Consider the following 21,353-nt stretch of genomic DNA (forward strand, 5'->3'; position numbering starts at 1 on the left):
TGGCCTCTACCCACTACAAGTATCACCCTGTCCTAAACTCTGAGGATACAGCAATGATCCAAACGGACAAGAATGTTGCCCAATGAGAGTTGGCATCCTACCTGAATAATTCTTATGTAAGAGAAGTTGTATCTCTGGCCTCAGGGACCTAATAATCGTGTGGGGCAAACTAAACAAATTAAATGCATAAAATAAGAGAAAAACTACAATGTGAGTGCTGCTTCCACTGACATGCAATAGGAGAAATTTGAAGGAGGGCTTGGAGCAACAAGGAAGGCTCAATGGGGATGGGATTTGAGATGAACCTTACCTAATGGAACTTGATTCAGACCCTTGTTACTCAAAGTGTGGTCTAAGGATCAGCAGTATTGACACCACCTATGAAATTGTTAGCAATGCAGAATCTTAGGCTCACTCCAGAGTTGCTAAGTGAAAATTTGCACTTTAAAGATAATCCCAGGGAATTTCTATGGACATTTAAGTTTAGGTCACACTGCAGGTTTCTTGTCAGTGTGGCATTAGTAAGTGTAAGCTGGGCTAGTGGAAATAGAGACTGGATTGGGGACTATTATCATATTAGAAGTAGTGAGGGCCTGGACTTGGGAAACAAGGAGTAAGGGAAATGCAATTATATATTTTATCATCTGAATGGATAAGAAAATGTGGTGTATATACATTAAATAGAATATTACCCCCTCATAAAAAGGATGGGAATCCTGCCATTTGCAACAATATGAATGGATCTTGAAAGCATTATGCTAAGTGAAATAAATCAGACTGAGAAATACAAATATGTGGAATCTAAATAATACCAAATTTATACAGAGAGTAGATTGGTGGTTGCCAGGGGCAGGAGATGAGGGAAATTGGTGAAGGTGGTCAAAGGGTACAAGCTTCCAGTTATAAGATAAATAAGTTCTGGGGATCTAATGTACAGCACAGTAACTATAGTTAACAATACTATTTTGTATCCTTAAAATTTGCTAACAGAATAGATCTTAAAAGTTAGACATACCTGCATTTTAGTTCCAAGCTTTACCACTTCTTAATTGTGTGAAATTTTACATCAAATTATTTAACCTGCCCAGCCAGGGTGACTCAGTGGTTGAGTTTTGACCTGTGAACCAGGAGGTCATTGTTCGATTCCTGGTCAGGGCACATGCCTGCGTTGCGGGCTTGATCCCCAGTGTGGAGTGTGCAAGAGGCAGCTGATCAATGATTCTCTCTCATCACTTATGTTTCTCTCACTCACTCTCACTTCCTCCCTGAAATCAATAAAAATTTTTTTTTAAAAATCAAATTATTTCTCTGGTACAAAGACAATGGCATCCATTAATAGTAACAATTTTGATAACAATATAAGGCTATCTTTCGAGAAAGATTCAAAAGGAACAAAAGAAATGCGTGTCTACTAGAGCCCCAACATTATGCTCTGTACAGACCTGTAACAACCTGCAAGATAGGGAATTTCATCCTCATTTTAAACTAGCACTTGGATATTACATTTTAAAAATATAAGTAACTCCAAAACCGGTTTGGCTCAGTGGATAGAGCGTCGGCCTGCGGACTGAGGGGTCCCGGGTTCGATTCCGGTCAAGGGCATGTACCTGGGTTGCGGGCACATCCCCAGTGGGGGGTGTGCAGGAGGCAGCTGATCGATGTTTCTCTCTCATCGATATTTCTAGCTCTCTATCCCTCTCCCTTCCTCTCTGTAAAATATCAATAAAATATGTTTAAAAAAATATATAAGTAACCCCTGTTGGTTCCCAGAGGTCCCTTCATAATGAGATTCCTGTAATTGTTATTATCACTGTTACTGTTATTATTAGGGTACTCTCAAAGAGCTTCACTCCCTCTTGGAGTGGAACCTAACATGGGGTGGAGGCAGGGAGTTGCTAAAACCACTGCTGTGTATGCTGAGTCCAATAATATGTACTGCCACTGATCCAATCTCATTTCCCATACCTCTGTTGTTCTCATTAAAATTTCTGCGGATGAATCATCTGTTTTCCAAGTTACCTCTCTCTTACACCTGCAGAATTTGTGATGAAGAGAACCCCCAGCCTAGCTGCCCCCCCCCCCAAGTGATATCACAAGAGGTAGGGGTAGCCTCAGATTTAAGTCACCTGAAGCATGTCTGGGGGCAGGGAATCCGGAAAGCAGGAGTGGCTATGGATCTGCCCTAAGGCGTGAGGGCCCCAAGCTGGGGATACCCGACTCTGGGACTAGGCAAGGGTTCACTAAATCAGTGGCTTTCTGTGCCCCCGCCCTTGACCAGCTCAGGATGCCAGCACTCCCCAAGTTTCAACTCAAGAGGTCTCCCAGGCTTCGTGTGCCCCAGCCTTGCACGCCTGCCTGCAACGTGGCCGCGTCTGGGACGTCCTCTTACTCCCAGAGTAACCCAAACTCTTCCATTCTTGTCCAGGCCGAGCTGTGTTCCAGGTGCCCCAGTCCCTGGATTTTCCCCTCCGCGTGCCTGGAGAGTCTCCACCTTCTCAGGCTCCAGCAACCCCAGGCAAACCCCTTCACTCAGAGTCTTAGTCTCTTGACACCGCCCGACTGTGGGGCGGGGGCAGGGCCAATGGTGGAACCGCCCCCAACCGCCTCCCGGGCCAGCCCAGCCTAGCGGGCGGGTTGCTGGGGAGCCTCCACCTCCTCTTCCTAAAGCGGCGAGGCGCAGACGAGCGGCATCACTGGAGCCCAGGTCCCGGCCACCGCCACACACAGCGCCCCGAATTAAGGAGTAGGAGCACCAGCAGAGGCGGCGGCAACAGCGGCCGGGGGGCGCCATAAAGGTAGACTGAGTCCCAGGGAGTCCCGCCGCGAAATGCCCACCTCCCAGCCTGTGGCTGCGCGCCACTAGCCCAGTAACCCCACTTCTGTGTGTCCTTCCAGGCCCGGGTCGAAAAGCCTGGGAGGGCCGCAGAGCTACCCCTGGAGGAGGAGCCAGTCCCAGCCCAAGGCGCCACCACCACAGAAGCAGTGCGGAGCAGCAGTCGCTTTCATGGCCCACTCACCAGTGGCTGTCCGAGTGCCCGGGATGCAGGTGAGGAAGCTCAGGCCGCCCCTGCCACCCACGTGACTGCTTGGGCGCCTTCTGCTTTGGGCACTGGCTTTGAGAGGCGGCCCCAGGGCTCCCCTGAAGGCAGGGCCGGGCGCTCTGGCCAGGTGACCTGGGAATTGGGCTCTAAGTGTTTTCTGGTGTTCAGGCTCAGTGGTGCACTGTGCTGGGAAGGCGAGGAAGGACTGGGGCGCTCGTCCATGTCGGGATGGAGGGCGGTTATAAAAAGAGGCCAGAGTGAGACACCTGCGCCTGCTGAGAGTGATACCCTCGGGCACTGGAGGAGGGATAACTTAACTTGGGAAAGACGGAGGTGCCTCTGAATTTGTGGGATAAAACACAAGTTGTGCCTACTCGCACCCCCCCCCCAACACTTACAACTTGGGGCGGAGCAAGACTAGGGGGTGTCGTTGGCGGCGACATTGAATTGGGCTCTTCCTGTGTGCATAGAGTGAAGCGCGAGGTGACTTCGTTTCCCTTTTTGGTGCAGCTTAAGGGCGAAGTTGTAACTCGCTCCCCGACCTGACCCGACCCATAGTTCGGTGTGAGAAATGTAGGATCCCATATCAGAGTCACCTAGGAGATGACTCTCTAGCCCCCTCCTCTGCCTTTCCCACAAGATGACTGCTGCATGTGGTTTAAAGAAGCTTTTTGTACTGGTAAGGGACTGTTGCAATGGGACTCAACTTCTTACTGGAGATCTACCCAGCCCCCTTATTATATTTTCATTTTATTAAAGAAGAAATAGCTATATCCATACGTTTTATGCTATTACTGTTTTTAATCGGTGCATTTTAAGCTATCTACTAAATGTTATCCAAGTCTACTAACTTTTAAGCATTCACGTTTTATTTTTTCCTTTGTCACATAGCCTAAACAACCTACTTACGAATAGAGACTAAAAACACTAAAGCCTCAGTCTCTCATTATCTTCTAAAAATGTGAAAGCAAACTTTTTCCAAGTTCAAATAATTTTTTCATTAGTAAATAGCTTATATTTCATTAGGGCCTCGATTTACTGCTAATAGATGCATGAAATTCATCTCTTTTTTAAGCAATTGGTCACATTTTATATATGGTCATAAAAAAAGTTATTTTTAAGATACTCCCCCCCAAAAAAAAGAACCATTTGTGTTAGCCATATATCTAATCTAAGGGCTCCAGTGTGTCCTAAGCACCAGGCCATTTAGCTGAATAAAATATAGAGCCAGTCTAAGTTGAACCCCAGGAAGTCGGTGTGTATTTAATAATAAAAGAGAGGAAGAAAAGGGAAAATAAGAAATATTAGGGCTTCTAAAAAGGTTAATCCATTCAAGCTTTACAAAATGCCCCCCCCCAAGTTTTTTTCTTTTCAGGACACCCCCACTTCCCCCCTCTTTCCCCCATGGGCCCTGCCCCACACCCCATTCATTCAGTTCTGCCTTTGATTGTATTAAGTGAATTAGTAGTTTGCAACACTACAGTTTTGCTCTGTCTGATGTGGAAGAAAGTGTGAAAATTTTCTACTGTACCCTTCTTTCCATTATGTGGAGAGAAGATCTTTACAGAGGTAAAGTTGGTCTCCCAGGGTTTTCAAGCTTTTCTCTCCATTGTGTGCTGGAGAGTCTGCTTGTATTTGTCAGCAGAGTGCCTCCCCTTTACCAAATTTGTGATTATGAAAAACTCTGTGTGCTGGAAAAATCTGTGTACTAAGGAGAAAATAGTTTCTGGGGTTTATTTCATTTGTCTTGACTTTATTTGATTTATATGGTTTCTGGTCTTTATTTGATTTGTCTTTATTTGATTTATATGGTTTAGGAACTGCTTGCTGTTCAGTATTTCTTACTGCTCCCAGCTTTGTTGAATTATCTGAGTTCCCTATCTCTGGAATTTCTACATGTTAATTAAAATGGCTTAGAATATGAATCATGTATTTTAAATGATAAATTCTACCTTTCACTTTATGCCTTCCCAAAGTTGTGATTACTTTGTTCAACCTAATTTGGAGAGTGCAATCATTTCAATATTAGCAAAGAAGTGAGAAATATTTTTTGTCACTTTCTCCGTCTTAATAAAAATGGTAAATTCTTAACTTCTTATTTCCATTTTCTTGTATATGTAGTTTTTAAGCATTTGGTTTTCCACAGTTAAAATTGTACAGTACTCTAAAAATAAATTTGACGGCATGCAGTGTGACTTGAGCCTAGATTTCTTTTACTATTCTTTTGTTCAGAAATATTGCACATGAGATGCAGAAATATATCATGAGCTTTTGAAATTCCCCTAGAGTTTTGTTAAAGAGTTAGGAGTAACTTTTGGACCTTTAGACTAGTAAAAAAAAAACTTGGATTAACCATGTGTTCTTGAAATTAATGTATAGTAAGTATTTCCACAAATCAGGGTGGAGTGGTCGCCTGGCCTGTAACTTTTTAACAGTTTATTTTAGAGAATTATGAAGATTGATGGAAAAAATGATTTTTCCAGAAATAAAAACAAAATTACTTTATCCACAGTGTTTTTCTCCCCCTCACCCCCCGCCCCAGGAGAGATGTGAAGTAGAAGCTGAGCTACCTGTTCTATCACTTAAGACTTCCAGCATTCCTGACTTTCAAACAAAGAAATTTCTGTTGCCACTAGTTTAAAATAGAAAAGAAACTTGGAGTGACGAAAGAAAACCCAGGATTTGGTCCAGTTTAAACTCTTCCTTATGAATTAGTTATTCAAACTCATTGTTGATATTTCTTAATATTGTGGTAATGAACATTTTTGCCACATTACACCAAATGTCAAGGATATGAATTTTTTGTATTTAATTTGTACTTCTTTAGTATATAACTAAAGGAATTTTCCATACCAGGAGCTAAACTCTTGAAAAATATTTAAAGCACAACTTTTTTATAGCACAACTTAAAAAAAATGAATCAATAAACCTGTTTCTTTCCACTGAAATATTTACTCTTTAATGATTTAAAATATGTTTTTTTTCTTTGAAATTTTTAGTTGTAAATCATACTTAAGTTTGTTATTTCCCCTTAGAACCTGCATTGGTATTTCTAAAGACAAGTATTCTAAACTGGTTGTTAAATATTTTATAAAATGTAGGTAGGAGAATAAAGTTAAATGTTGAATTGGAGTACTAAGTTATGTTGTGCTTTATGTTATGTCTCTTGTGAAATAATTTTTTTAAATATATTTTATTGATTTTTTACAGAGAGGAAGGGAGAAGGATAGAGAGTTAGAAACATCGATGGGAGAGAAACATCGATCAGCTGCCTCCTGCACACCTCCCACTGGGGATGTGCCTGCAACCAAGGTACATGCCCTTGACCAGAATCGAACCCGGGACCCTTCAGTCCACAGGCCGACGCTCTATCCACTGAGCCAAACCGGTTAGGGCTTGTGAAATAATTTTTAAGTTCTTGCTAAAGAATTTAAAAATTAGCTTTCATGTATCTTTAAATATGATCAAATTGGTATTAGTTTTGAATGGTTTGAGCTTTGAGGTTTGAGATGGAAATGAGGTTTAAGGATTAATGAACACTTTATTGAAGACTTATGTCTAAGTGGTAGAAAACATTGGCTTGCATTGGTGAACTTAGTTACTGGGTTCTGGGAAGGATACAGAAGTACATATACTAAATGATCTCCACCTTTAAAAATCTTAAAATGTTGTCAGGGAGTTAAATCTAACACATGAAATATCAACTAATGCAAATGTAATACTTACTCTATAATAGAATTTTCTGAGTGGAAGAGTTGAAGATTTACAGATGATAAACTGACCCCAAAGGATTGTTGTTAGGATCTATATTGGGAAAAACATTTCCAAGCAGAGAAAAATTCTGAGAAAATGCATGTAGACAAGGAAGGGCACACCTGCCAAATATGTGTGTGCACACAGTCTTTGAGAATGGGATAAAAATCACTTGGACTATGATGAAGAATTCCTCTAGAGACATAATAGAAGGTAAAATTGGAAATTTTTATTAGCTCCAGATTATAATGTTCTTGACTTCTAAGAAAGGATTTTGGCCTTTGGACTAGCCATTATACATTTCTGAATAAGGGAGACTCAATGAACAAAGTTATATATAGGAAGAGCAATCTCAACATTGGATTAATGGATGATCTGGATAATTGAGAGACTTGAGGCCATTTGATCTACTGAGGCTATTTCAGTGGGGCAATCATGTCTGTCCAGATGTAATGGACCTTGCATTAACTGCCTTCCATATATCTAATACTATGAAGTAAAAAATATATAATTACCAAATTTAATAATTTGCCAGTTAAAGAAAGAGGAATATAAGATTTTGTAGTATTTAATATGGGGAACTGGGAGAATTATGATATATCTTAAATAATTGGAAAGTCATGGAGAAGAGCCAGATCTAGTAGGAAGTTAATGATTTCTGTTTAAGGGGACATATCTTCAACTTAAGTATGATTTATAACTGAAAACTTCAAAGAAAAACATGTCTTACATCATAAAAGAATAAATATTTGAGTGGAAATAGGTTTGTTGCTTTACTTTTTTTTAGTTTCTGTTAGGTTTGAGGTAACAATGGGATGACAAAGTTAAAATACAGAACATTATCTTGCTTGTGGTGATGGTTTCCACACATGCATGCTTATGTCCAAACTCATCAAATTGTATACATTAAATTATACATTTTTGTATATCAATATGCCTCAAGCTGTTTTCAAAAATTGTTCAGCAAATACTTGAAAATGTAGGTTTGATGCTTTAGTCATTTATCACACATTTACTAAGCATTTACTATATGCCAGTCTCTTTTCTCGAAACTGAAGAATATGAGCCACCAGGAGGGAGAAGGTCATAATGACAGAGAGAATATGTTTAAGTGAGGGCCCTCATGAGATAGGAAGTATAGGTGAAGGATCAGCTTGTAAGGAAAGGACCAGTGACTTTAAGGTGCATGGGAGGAAGAGAAAATGTGTCAAGATCCAGAGGGAGTTAACTGAGGGGAATTCCTTAACTTTTTTACTCTCATCATGAAACCTAAATTGGAGAAAACGATTTGGGTTTGGTGCCAGAATCTAGTATGTGAAGTTTTAACCTCCCTTGTACCTTCTGAAGATAGTAATCAGTTTTGCAATTTGAGGTGAAAGTGGAAAGTATTGCCTTGCATTGATTAAACTCAAACCATTGTCCTATTGGTGAGCAGTTGATACAGAAATGTTGAGTATGCTAATGATAATGGCAGAAGGCCATCTGGGACAGAATAATCCAAGACAACTGTTAGCTGGGAAAGTTGGGGGTGGTTAGAAAGTATGGTATCAGGGGGCTAGAGGCTATAAGAAGTGTAAACAGTAATTGGGTGTGATAGGACATGTGCCTTGAACACTAATGAGGGTCTAGAAATGGCACTTGACAACAAAGGTCCATCATCTACCTCCCTTGCTTGAGTCATAGAAAATGAGAGAATATTATTTAGAACGTGCTTAAGAAACATTGAACATTGTGATACTGTGTTTTTTATTCTGGCTTTCATTTATTTAGTGACCTTGAACAAATTATTTATGAAATGAGGAGTAATAAAAGCTAAATTTCCTTTGCCTCAATGAAATGTTATTAAGATGAATTAACTATCATCTGTAGAATATATTTTGAGCTCCTTTATAAAATTTATGATGTATATGGACAGTTAATCCTGCAAAGCAATGTTTTCATGTCATTATCTTATCTATCTTTTGTGTGATAACCCACATTTTTTGAAATCCAGTACCCCTCCACACACATACACATGCCTCTACCATCACCAGGCCCCAAATCCTCTGCTCAACTTTCCAGACTTTCTGTTATCCGGCTCCTTGCTACAGATATAAACTTAGTTATCACTACTTTTCAATAAGAAATCCCTTTTGTTCTACCATGCCAGTTACAGTTCAGTAATCACTGACTGACCAAATCCTACCTGATATTCAGGGTCTCTATCTTACTTTCTCCATGAACTTTTTCTGAATGTTCCAGACTACCGAAATCTCTCCCATTTCCAAGCACCTATTTTATCTATTGACAGTAGTCGAAAACTCAGTCCTTGATTTATGCTGCCTTAGATTTTCTCTAATTATATATGTTATACTTGTCTTCCAAACTAGGCTGTAAATTTCTTAAAGGCAAGGACCACATATTTTACCTTTCTTTATACCATTAGGTATGAATTATATGTAATTGGCTGAATGCTGTATAGATTAGACTTTTCTAACTTTTTTCCATTCTGTTTCTTTAATTATACATATTATGTGATGTTTAAATTATTGTAGTTCATAAAGGCTAGTTTATATGTAAACAATGTAGATTTTTTTCTACTTATTGAAATGATTTAAATGTATTATATCTAAGAAAATATACTTGTAAATAATCAGCTATTCATACTAAAGCTCTCATTCCCTTACCTTCCAAAGCCTTTGAGGGAATAAGGAGCCTCATTGCTTTCTGTAGCTAGGGCTGATTTCAGACAAATTTGTGCCTGTGGGAGAAAAATAACCTCTTGTACCTGCCCTCTGTTTCCACCCCTCCAAAACAAACAAATAAAAAAAGAAACTACATTTCTCTCTCAGCTGTCACATTAGCAGAGTCTGATAAATTTTGTTCATAGTAAGGTGTTTTTGATTAATGACTTAGTGTATGACTTCTCCCATGGATGTTCATATTTTACAGGGAATAATGCCTTTAAAAAAGGAAATCTAATAGTAAATTTTGGACAGCTTGATGATAGTTTTTGACTGAATGATGTTTTTTGAAAGAGTGGTAGTTTTACTTGTTGCTAGAAAATGGGCTTAGGAGAACAAAAATTAACACCAATATTAAGTGTGATGCAACAAACTCCTTTTCATTTTTCATCACTAAGTCCCAAAGAATTTCCACTACAGGAACATATAAAACAATGTGTCTCTGGAGGAATGCCATGTGGTAACTCCTTTTTAAAAGAACAAAAAAATCAATAAAATATACACAAATAACATTTTGACTGCATCTGAAGTACATTTCTCATATGGTTGCCTGCCATTTTAGACTAAGGTGTTATATGGTAGGGACAACATCTTTGAATTAATGCTTATAGAAATCAAACATTTTCAAAAGATATCGACTAATTCCTCTCAACAATACCATGAAATTGGAAGAGTTATCCAATAGGAAAAGGCCTTCAAATATGGATTAAAAAATAAAATAGCAAATTTATGGCCAACTCTATCCACCATCAGCTTTGTTGCCCCTTCTTAAAATTTCATATAATTGGGGAATTATATGATTATATGTGGATCACCTGACTTGCACATTCAAAGAAACTAGGAAACCTAGTACAAAGGAGATCCTATCTTTCTTCTCTATTCTTGACTGTCTCTCCCCCAACTTCTCACCAGCGTTTACCTCACTGGAGATAGAGGTACCCTCCCCCTCAACCTTTTCTGGATTTGTTTCAGCATTTTCCTGACAGCATCCTACTGGGCTTTTCTTTCCTTCATTTATCATATCATCATGGATTAGAATGATCCATGTCCTAAAATGTCAGATTAGCCTATTGGTCTGACATAGCTCTGGATATTCTAGCAAAATTAGAACAAAATTATGGTTCATACTTCTTTCCGACTAGAGTAAGCAAAATTGTAGACAGCTCAGATGAAAGAGTTGAAAATATTCCAATTTTATATTTAAGTGTCCACTTCTTTCTGGTCAAGTAACAAAAAATGTGCTGTTAAGGAAATCCAAAAAATTATGTTTTTGTCTTTTTCTTATGAAAAACGTTTACAGAAAAACTTCAACCTTTTTTTGTGATACTTGTACAGAGATTGTGGTCTTAGTGATTTTTCCCCAAGCCCCTTTCATCTGTTTAAAAAAAGTAAGAAAAATAATATGTAAAACTCTATTAGTTAAAATGCAAAGGACTGAAAAAAAAGTATGGATTCAAATCCACCATCATTAGATTTTTCAATTTGTTTATTACAGAACAATAGAGTGTCTTGCTAAAGAATAACAGTTGCTTTGAATTGTAGAAACAGCTTACCACTATCAACTTAATGAAGTTTTCCTGGATATGAAATCCATACCACACTAGATGTGTTAGGGAATTTCTAAGCACACTAGTGAGTTACTCTACTAGGTTTCAAGAGTGCCTAGTAACACAATCCTAGGAGTGAACTTTTGGCAGGTGGAATAAATACTTCAAGAACAACACATCCAGATTTTTTCTTTGAAAATGCATTTTTTGAGTCATGTGTTAGTGCCTTTTTATCCCCTCCCCCGGCTTTCTATTAAGCCATTGGCTTTGGACATATCATTTTACAGTATATTATATCAAACTGGGATTTAATTCATTGATGCAGAATAGTATAAATAACACAACAGTGGGTGATGGGGAAGGGATAGGCAACATAGATAATAAGGTGGGGCATAAGTTGTTATTAAGGCAAGAAATTTGGTGGAAGCTTAGCCAATAGCAATCATAGTCATAATTTCTTCCCAAAGCCTCTGCCTCATGATTATGTCTGCCCACTGTAGCTAGGAAAGTTTCTCAACTCTCTGGTCTCATTTTCCTGCCGCCAGCCTTAAATTTAAGCAGAAGCACAAAAGAAACCAATCAGCAAACCATGCACATATGCTACTAAGTATGGTGATAGAAAATACAACTTTGACCTCTGTGGTTAAGGAGGGCATAGTCAGTGTGCCTGGCAGCTTCAGGGAAAGAAGCATATTTCAAATGTATGCTTTTTAAATGATACTGACCTCATGGGAAGGACAGTTAGCAAACTCATTAATTAGGGTCCTGTTTGCTTCTCTAGTTTTAGTTCAAATCCTTTGTTTCAGTTTAACTCTGAGCCTTCCTATGTGCCTGTCAGTAAGTAGTAATATATTGACTTTCCCAGGTTGGACACTGGGGATCTAGGTTTAATGTTTTTCATGCTTAGTGTGCATGAAATAATGGTGTGATTTAAACTAGAAAAGTATTTGCAGCAAAGTTTAGAAGGTCTACTTTGTATAGGATGAGGTGCTCAATGTCTATGTTTGAGATACAAAAAGTATAAAAGTCCCTAACCCAGGGGTGGGCAAACTTTTTGACTCGAGGGCCACAATGGGTTCTTAAACTGGACCGGAGGGCCGGAACAAAAGCATGGATGGAGTGTTTGTGTGAACTAATATAAATTCAAAGTAAAGGAGCAGAGGGGAGAGCAAGAGAACTGGATAGAACAGCCGGATCTGGCCTGCAGGCCGTAGTTTGCCCAAGGCTGCCCTAACCTCAAGAAGTTCATACTATAACTAGAGGCCTGGTGCACAAAATATGTGCACAGGTAGGGTCCCAAGGCCTGGCTGGCAATCAGGGCCAACTGGGGCCTTCTGGCTGCCAGCTGGGGCCTCCTTTCCCCAGCTGCTGGCTGCTGGCCAGGGCCTTCCTTCGTTCCATGCCACCCTCTGGTGGTCAGCATACGTCATAGCAAGCGACTGAACTCCCTGTCTCCCAGTCAAACACTGGAGGGGACACTTTGCATATTCGCTTTTTATATATAGAGATTGGAGAAACTTGACATGGGTACATACAGAAATCTAAGAACACAGAGCAATAGTGATGAATTCCAAATAGGATTGAAACTGCCATAGAAGCATTCCAAGGAAGACTGTACTAAGGAAAAGAACTCTCATTTACAGAGTATCTTTCTGCTAGGTATTCATGCTTTATACCACTGCACTACATTGCTTCTAGGCAGGGCAGCCTTCAACAGACCCTTAAAGGAGAATGGGAGATAGACAAGAGAAAAGGACAAAGAGGCACACACAAGGTTCTTTCTATAACAGAGGTTTGAGGTAGGTACTTATTGCCATGAACGGATAGGACCAAATTATAAAAGGCCTTGAATTCCAGACAGTTTTTTTAATCCTGTCTACAACAAGGAGTTTTTTTCAGCAAGAAAGTAAACTGATGAGAGAAATGTGGTTTTGTTTGTTTTGGGAGATTGCACTAGGCTTCCAACCCAGCAGGCTGGGTTAGAGAAGTGGAACGCTATATATAATATGCAAATATTGTAATAGCTCAGGCTATAGAAATAAGGATTTGATGTAGGGCAGTGATGGACAAACCTGAGCATACACAAGAACCACCTAGAGCAGTGGTCAGCAAACTCATTAATCAACAGAGAGACAAACCACGGCTCGCGAGCCACATGTGGCTCACAAGCCACAGTTTGCCGACCACTGACCTAGAGGGTTTGTTAAAACAAAGATTGACAGGCCCCAGTTCTAGAATTTCTGATTCAGTACAGTAGGTTTGAAGTGGGGTCTTGAATTTGCATATCTTACAAGTTCCCAGATGTTCTGCTGGTCTGAGGATCGCTCTGAGCACCACTCAAGGAAGACTAACAGACCATGGTGACTAATTCGATATGGAAAGGGGAGAAATATGATGGGAGAGTAAAGACTCAAAGATATGGCTGAGTTTGAAAGAAAATTAGTTCATTTCTAGAAATGTTGACTTTTAAGTGCTGGCCACAAATCCCAGCAGAAGTAATTAGTTAGTTACAGGTTTGTTCAAGAGTGAAGATCGATATTGGAGGTGCTGCATGGAAATAGATAGATGAAATTGTGATGAATTAAAAAAACATGATTTCTGCTCTAGCTGGTGTTTCTCAGTGGCTAGAACATTGGCCCTCCCTTCCACTCTTTCTAAAATAAATGAACAAATAAATAAATAATGTAACATAACATGCTTCCCAATTATCATTCTAAGAGGCCAAACTCAACATTGTGTTAAATTCTGCAACTTCCAAAATCTCGGTCACCCATCAACTTCTGTTTCTTTGATCCAGGTAGGCTTGAACACTTGAGTAAATGCTCCTATCTCCAAATGAAAAACAGTTTTATTAAGAACATGAAATCAATTTGTGCTTAGAGTTGTAAAAATGCAATTTGGCTAATAAAATGCCAGTAAAATAAAATGCCAGTATCCTATATGCCAGTAAATGGCAATATTTCCCCCAAATGTAGACATTTTTAAGACTTTTTTCCCAATGTTGATATATCGCCAATTTTTATTATTTATAATTCCTTCTCCTCATGCTGTTATTACTCGCCCCTCCCCCCTCCAAGTCCTGGGCTTAATAACCCTGGACTGCTATTATGTGAAAACTACCCATTCACAGTAAAAACTTTGGAAACTTGTGTTTACAATGTAAATTCCTGGAGAGGAGAGGAAGTTACTTCTGAACCATTAGGGAAATATCAAGCCACTTCCTAAATGAGCTTTTTGACTCCAGATTCAGCTCTCTAAACTATTCTCCATACCTATCAGATTAATGAATTACTGTTTTCCAACAGGTACCATGTAGAAGAGTTCAGAGCTTAGTTAAAACAAAGGATTAGGACTGAAAATGAGAGAAGCAAATAGGGACTACTTAATGAGTTTGCCAACACCAAACAATGTGAACAAACTTGATTACACACCTCATTCATCAGTCTTGGACCTAAGTCACTTTCAATTTCTAAAATAAACACACAACCAATAAAACAAAATTAACTCTCATAATCAAAGTTAGCCATGAATGAGGATGATCAAAAGCATGTGCAGAAATGTACCTCTAAATTTTAAAGGATGTTTAATTATCATTAGAATAAATTCCTTGAGTCCCTGGGAGACTTTAGGGAATACAATTTGTTTGGGTGTAAAAATTCTGATATGTTTACCTTATACCTCTCACCTCTTATGTGGTAGCTGTTTGTTTTCCAGGATACTTTTTTCATTATTCTGAGTGGTAGATTAAGTTTTTGTTAAAGAAAATTGATGGGGCTGTGTATATATGCACACAAAATGTCCAGTTGACCCTTGAACAACATGGGAGTTAGGAGAACTGAATCCTGATCAGTCAAAAGTCTGAGTATAACTGTTGATACCCAAAAAAACCTAACTTCAATCATCCCTTGGTATTTGTGAGGGATTGTTTCCAGAACCTCCCATGCAGATACCCAAATCCTCAGATGCTCAGGTCTCTTATATAAAATGGTGTAGAACAGTGCATACAGAATGCATATAGTCAGTCCTTCACATCCGAAGATTCCCAACTGTGGATGGAAAATACTGTTTGCATCAGCCATAGGTTGATTCCATGGATACAGAGGGCTGAGTGTATATCCTATCTAATAAAAGAGTAATATGCAAATTAACCATCACTCCGCTACACCCACCAGCCACGCCCACCAGTCAATCAGGAGAGAATATGCAAATAAACCCAACCAAGATGGCTACGGCCACAGAGAGCAGGAGGGACGCTTGGGTTTCCCCGGCAATGGAGGAAGCCAAGCTTTCCGCCTGCCTTTGCCGGCCTAGGCCTCCACTCAAGGCTACAAAGTTTCAATGATAGAAGATACATAAACCCAAACAGAAATGGCAGCAGCCACGGAGCTGGAAAGAGCAGGAGGCTAGGGTTGCCCCCGGTGATGGAGGAAGCCAAGCTTTCCGCACACCCTGGCTGGCCCAGGCCTCTGCTTAAGGCTACAAAGTTTCAATTATAGATGATACATAAATCCCCCAATAGAAATGGCTGCCTCCACAGAGCAAGCTGAAGGCTTGGCTCCGCTCCAGGCTACAAAGTTTCAATTGTAGAAGATAAATAAACCCCAGATACCAGGGCCTCCGCTTGGGTCACCAGGGGGTGTGGCCGGCCTGCAAACCACCACAGGCCCCTCGTCCAGGCCACCCCATGCCCCAAGGGAACCCCCACCCTCATCTGGGACATGCTTCAGGGCAAACCAGCTGGCTCCCACCCGTGCTCCAGGCCTCTATCCTATCTAATAAAAGAGTAATATGCAGATTGACCATCACTCCAACACACAAGATGGCTGCCCCCATGTGGTCAAAGATCCTGCCCCCATGTGGACACAAGATAGCCACCACAAGATGGCCAGCAGGGGAGAGCAGTTGGGAGGGACCAGGCCTGCAAGGGAGGGCAGTTGTGGGCGATCAGGCCAGCAGGGGAGGGCAGTTGTGAGGGACCAGGCCTGCAAGGGAGGGCAGTTAGGGGTGACCAGGCCTGCAGGGGAGGGCAGTTAGGGGCAAACAGGCTGGCAGGGGAGCAGTTAGGCATCAATCAGGCTGCCAGGGGAGTGGTTAGGGGGTGATCAGGCTGGCAGGCAGAAGCAGTTAGGGGCAATCAGGAAGGCAGGCAGGCAAGCAGTTGGGAGCAAGCAGTCCTGGATTGTGAGAGGGATGTCCGACTGCCCATTTAGGCCCGATCCCACCGGGCAGTCGGACATCCCTCGAGGGGTCCTGGATTGGAGAGGGTGCAGGCTGGACTGAGGGACATACACCCCCATGCACGAATTTCATGCACCGGGCCTCTAGTTTATTAAATAATATACATATAAATGGACCAGCCCAGTTCACACTAGTTGTTGTTCAAGAGTCAACTGTATATTTTGCATGAAATATATTTTATGTCTGAAAACACTTTTAATCTGTTCAAGAAAATAAGGCTCAACATTTGCCTATAGAGTTTTTAATCAATTCTACCAATTTTAGACATAATTCTTTTTAAAAAGTAGAAAAGTGAATTATAGTAATAAAAATGGGTAAAAGATAAGATTATCACTAAGTTCAAGAAGCAGAAAATTACAATTTGACAATGTCATTTAAGAAGGTCTTTATATAACAGGAATTCAGTAAAAATTATGCACTCAGTAAAAATTATGGTATCCATGGATTTGCTAAATATATTTTATTAGATAGAAAATATATAGGATTCTTTACCCTTTTTAGGAATATTTACTCCAATGTAAATAACATATATTTATATGTACCTCAGTCTAAATACGTAATAGGGTTATCAGGGTTTTATATATGTTGCATTTTTATCATGGCTAGTTCTTTCTGCCTTTAATGTTTAAATTGTTATTATTCTTGAAAAAATGGACTCACATCAGTCTTACTCTATACAGGATGCAGATAATGGGAAATTACTTTTAATAAAATTGAATGACACTGTTGAGCTATTTTAGTGAATTAGAATTTAATTGAACATTACATAGAATTATATTTTTCAAGATTCTCAATTTTCTGCTTAATTTCTCCCATACAGTAGCCTTACAGAATATCATCACATCAAAGGAACTGCTTTTGATAAATATAAACCAGTTTACCTGTTAGTATAATCAGTGGTATATGGGTATTATACAAATGACTTGTAGTTAACAGAAACTTGTGATCATTGTCTAAGCTCTTATTTTAAAGCTAATATTGTCATAGGTATGTTATACTGTGTATTCTAAAGTGATAGAGAATAGAAGGGATGGGGAATTAGATTCTCTTACAGTGATGAAATCTTATATCCAGAGAGCTGCTTTAAAAAAAACACTATTTCTTTATGAAAAAAATGGTGACTGTCACTGAAAGATCTTTTTTACTGTGTCACAGGCTTCCCAAAGGACACATAAAATGAAAACGTGGATTTGAGTAGTTAAACAATGAGTCAATTTCGAGGTTGTCACATAGGTGACACCTCCATGGTCATCTTTTGGGACTGTGATTTCTGGTAATAGCAAGTGAAAAAAACTATTCCTGCTGTTGCTATGGATCTTCTATCTGGTGAGGTTTAGGCATCATTTTGGAGGCTGCAGTGTAAACTCTGCTTAGGGAAGGTAGAATTTCATGATACCAGAGGATTACAGAAAATATTGGTGAGGGAAAAGGTGTTGGACTCTGGAAGAAGAGAAAGACAGTATTTCCAAGGAAGGAGAAAAGTAGTCTTTTGCTTTAAAGATTTGAGAATTCTATTTTTTTAGAATGGGAAATTTCTCTACTTTCTGCAGAGAGGAGAAAAAGCTAACAGAAAAGGAAATTGGGGAGGTAATAGTAATTCATTTCTTTCTTCTTGCTTATGACTTCTGTGATAAGAATTATGTGTACATAATTGCTTTGTTATGGCAAGAAAATATCTATAAAGAGTATATTTGGTTGAGAGAAAGCTTGGGAAAGACTAGGGGAAAGAGCTGATATCATAGGAATGGTGATTTCAGCTGCTTTTCTGTTTAAGATGTGCAATTTTGGTGGCATGTGTACTGGGCCAATAAATTGTTTCTGGACACTTGGAGTCATTTTGGGTGGCCTTTTTTTTTCTCTGTAGGCAAAAGGAATACTTTCCATTAACAAGGAAAAGTGCCCGATTATCACTGGATTATATTTGGCTAAGTTAGACTGTTATTGGGGGAGGGAGGTTAAAGAGAAAGAATTGTTCTTCCATATGACTGGACTTACTATCATTGTTACGTTTCCAGTAGGTTCTGGCCTTAAAATTCTCTCTCAGGAAATGATTAAAACAGTTCTTTGGAGCCTTCAAGGCTGAGTAGTATCTCAGATTTACTTTAAAATAAGTGTGCTTAATGACTTTTTAGCACTATTTGGTTTATGTCTTGGCTGAGAGAGTTCTAAGTAGTATGTTGTCCAGTTACTTTTTTCTAATAACACTTATGGATACTAAATACTGTATTAATTCTATTGTTGGCTTTTGACTTTCCAACAATTTAAAAGATATAAATGGCTTCACACTTAAAAAACAAGCATTGTTTTCTGCTCAGGGATTACAGCCCCCGGCCCACATTCCAAGATAGAGATAGCTCTCTCCTGTTGTCCATTCACAAGCCTGGGTTATTTGGGAGGGTGAACTTGTATAACTTAAAAGTATTTTAATTTGATTACTCTTTTGTGTAATTTTTATGACAGTATGCCATGCAGTTATAATGTTTGATTATGAATGAAAGATGAAGCAGGGCTTTGGACGATTTTAAAAAACTCCTTTAACTGAAAAGATGATCTGTATATTGTGAAAGAATAATCTTATTTAATATGGCCAAGTGGTTCCAGAGCTTGAGAATTTAGTTATTTTTTCTGGTAAGCCACTAACTTATTTTCTCCTAACTACTAGAATGCAGAATGTAGTGTGTTTTGTTGCTCTATACTATGAAATAATGCCTGCATACATCTCTTCAAATGTAAAGTGAGGAGATTGTTTTGTTAACCCTTAAACTCTAAAACTAAGCCTTGAGGATTCCTCTAAGGTGTCTAGACTAGGCTGATATTTATAAAAGATAAGGCACACGTGGCTATATATAAAAATGATCAGGTATCCATTCCAAGCAAAGTTTGTATTAGATGTAATTAATTTTATACTGAGGCAATGAATGTGTAATTACTTTTCTACTACATGTAATTAATTTTCTACTAAGAGGCAGTGAGTGAGGCTATAACATTTGACTTATGCTTTAGACAAAAATGACAGTTCCTTGGAATTTTGGATTTTAACTTATCCCTAGTAAATTTTTGAAAGCCTATATTTTTCACATAATATCATCTTTCTCCAGTAGTATTTTTTGAGCTTTGTTAATTTAATGCAACCCTTTTTCAACCACAATTTTCATCTTAACCACAAAACAGAGAAAATTATTTGAGTTAATGTTTTCTCAGTCCTCCCAAGAAGGGCACAACTAAGACCATTCTAGATTCACTGGAGAGGTTTATATATTATATGCAATGGATTCTTTAGAGCACCAGACAGCAAATCATAGCCAAATCCTGCCTACAGCCTGTTTGTGTGTAGCCTATAAGCTAAAAATAGTTTTTTACATTTTAAAGAGTTGTTTAGAAAGAAGAATATGTGACAGAGACCACAGACTGTAACTGGCCCACAAAGCCCAAGACATTTACTCTATGGCCTTTTGAGAAAAAGTTTGCAGATCCCTGCCTTAAGGCATGGAACCTATTGAGAATTGCTGATCTAATGAAAGGAAGCTTCTTACTAGTATAGTATTTTCTCGAGATTGGGGATACAGTAAAATAGTAGGAAAGTTTCTTTTTATTTTGGTAAATAATTTGTATATTGGTCCCATTATTATAATGCTTAATTCAAGGAGAGACTCCAGATAATAGTAAAGAGGTAGATATATTTTTGTTTGTTTTCTAGACATAGATTTTAATGGTTGAATTGTATGGAAAGCTGTATTAGTAACTATAATGAGTGGTAATTTGTGTGTGTGTGTGTGTGTGTGTGTGTGTGTGTGTGTGTGTGTGTGTACAGATACATTTTAACTTTTTTTGTAGTTTCTAAAGCAAGAAAATAAGACTGGACAAATTTTATGCAGGAATATAAAGGAGGGCATTGATTGCTTTGATCACTATTTTAAATTAAAAGGCCATATCTATTAGAGAAGGAAAGTGACTAGAGACTGTTAAGTGTCAGGTATAATCACATTTGTTTCCTCCTGGGCTGAATAAGTGTCTTCACCCTACAATTAACATCTCAGGTACCTTGTCAGCAGTAAAGAGAATAGTACTTAATCAAAATTTCATTAAAATTATGAGATCATAATGTGAAATAATCAGGCTCTACCAAATGCCACTTATCTAGTTGATTTAGTGGGGAAGGTGCCATCAGCCTTAAAATATATATTGGTAAATCAGAAAATTATGAAAGGAGAAAAAGGATAACAGGTATTTGTAATTAGCTACTACTTATTTCCTTTATCTTCATATTCAGTTAATCATGAACTTCTACAGTATTTTTCTCTGGAAAATGTCAGACATCATACCTTTTTTAAATCATGCTATTCTGTCCTTTGTCACTACATAGAGTCGAGGCAACATGCAGACATGATGCAGCTGCCTGAAATACAGACTTTATTTTTTTCAGACTCCTCTAATGAAAGCTTTCAGTGGCTCCCTACTAGCCTGACCGGGAATTCCTAGGAAAGATGAATCAAGCCGGGCTACCGAGGTGGGCAGGAAAGGCATCACTGGCTAGCTGAGCTGGCTTTGAGACTAGGTAAAAAGAAGAGAAAGGAAGAGAATGATATTAGCCAAGGCAAAGACAAAGGGAGTTCTAAGATTGTGTTTTTCAAAATGGTTATGGGTCCTTTTGGGGTGGGCAGTGAAGAGTTGTTTGCTGAATGGTACTTGCTCTCTGGTCAGGGCTGTGAATGATAGGGTATGTCATTTCCAGTTGTAGATCACAGATCTTTTCGGGTAGCACACTGTTCAAATCATTTTAATTACTTTGAATTGCTCATAATGCTTATTTTGGCTATGGCAATTCAAGAACTAATTAAGGATCTTGGTCATTTGTCTCCATCCTGAGGTTACTTGTTTGTCATTGCCCATCCCACCTCCAGCTAGAAATCACTCATTATACAGTCAAAGAAATCCAAGTATCTTATAAGGGTCATTTCCAGTCCTAAAATCCTATGGTCTTTTAAAATTCTTAAACAGATTATATATAATTTTTTAAAGGAAAAAAATTCAGATTTTGTACCTATATTCAC

The 21,353-nt window shown here is 38.9% G+C and overlaps 1 protein-coding gene across 1 annotated transcript in view; it reads left to right on the forward strand.

Moving 5' to 3' along the window:
- Positions 1-2,657: 2,657 nt before the first annotated feature.
- Positions 2,658-21,353, forward strand: part of STK26 (serine/threonine kinase 26) — a 64,218-nt gene continuing 45,522 nt past the window's right edge. Inside the window, exons 1-2 of the mRNA XM_080652567.1 lie at positions 2,658-2,795; positions 2,896-3,046. Coding sequence (XP_080508693.1) covers positions 3,005-3,046 — 42 coding nt within the window. The 5' untranslated portion in view covers positions 2,658-2,795; positions 2,896-3,004. The remainder of the gene's footprint in view (positions 2,796-2,895; positions 3,047-21,353) is intronic.

The sequence above is a fragment of the Plecotus auritus genome (genome assembly GCF_963455305.1).
Source record: "Plecotus auritus genome assembly, chromosome: X".
NCBI lineage: Eukaryota > Metazoa > Chordata > Mammalia > Chiroptera > Vespertilionidae > Plecotus > Plecotus auritus.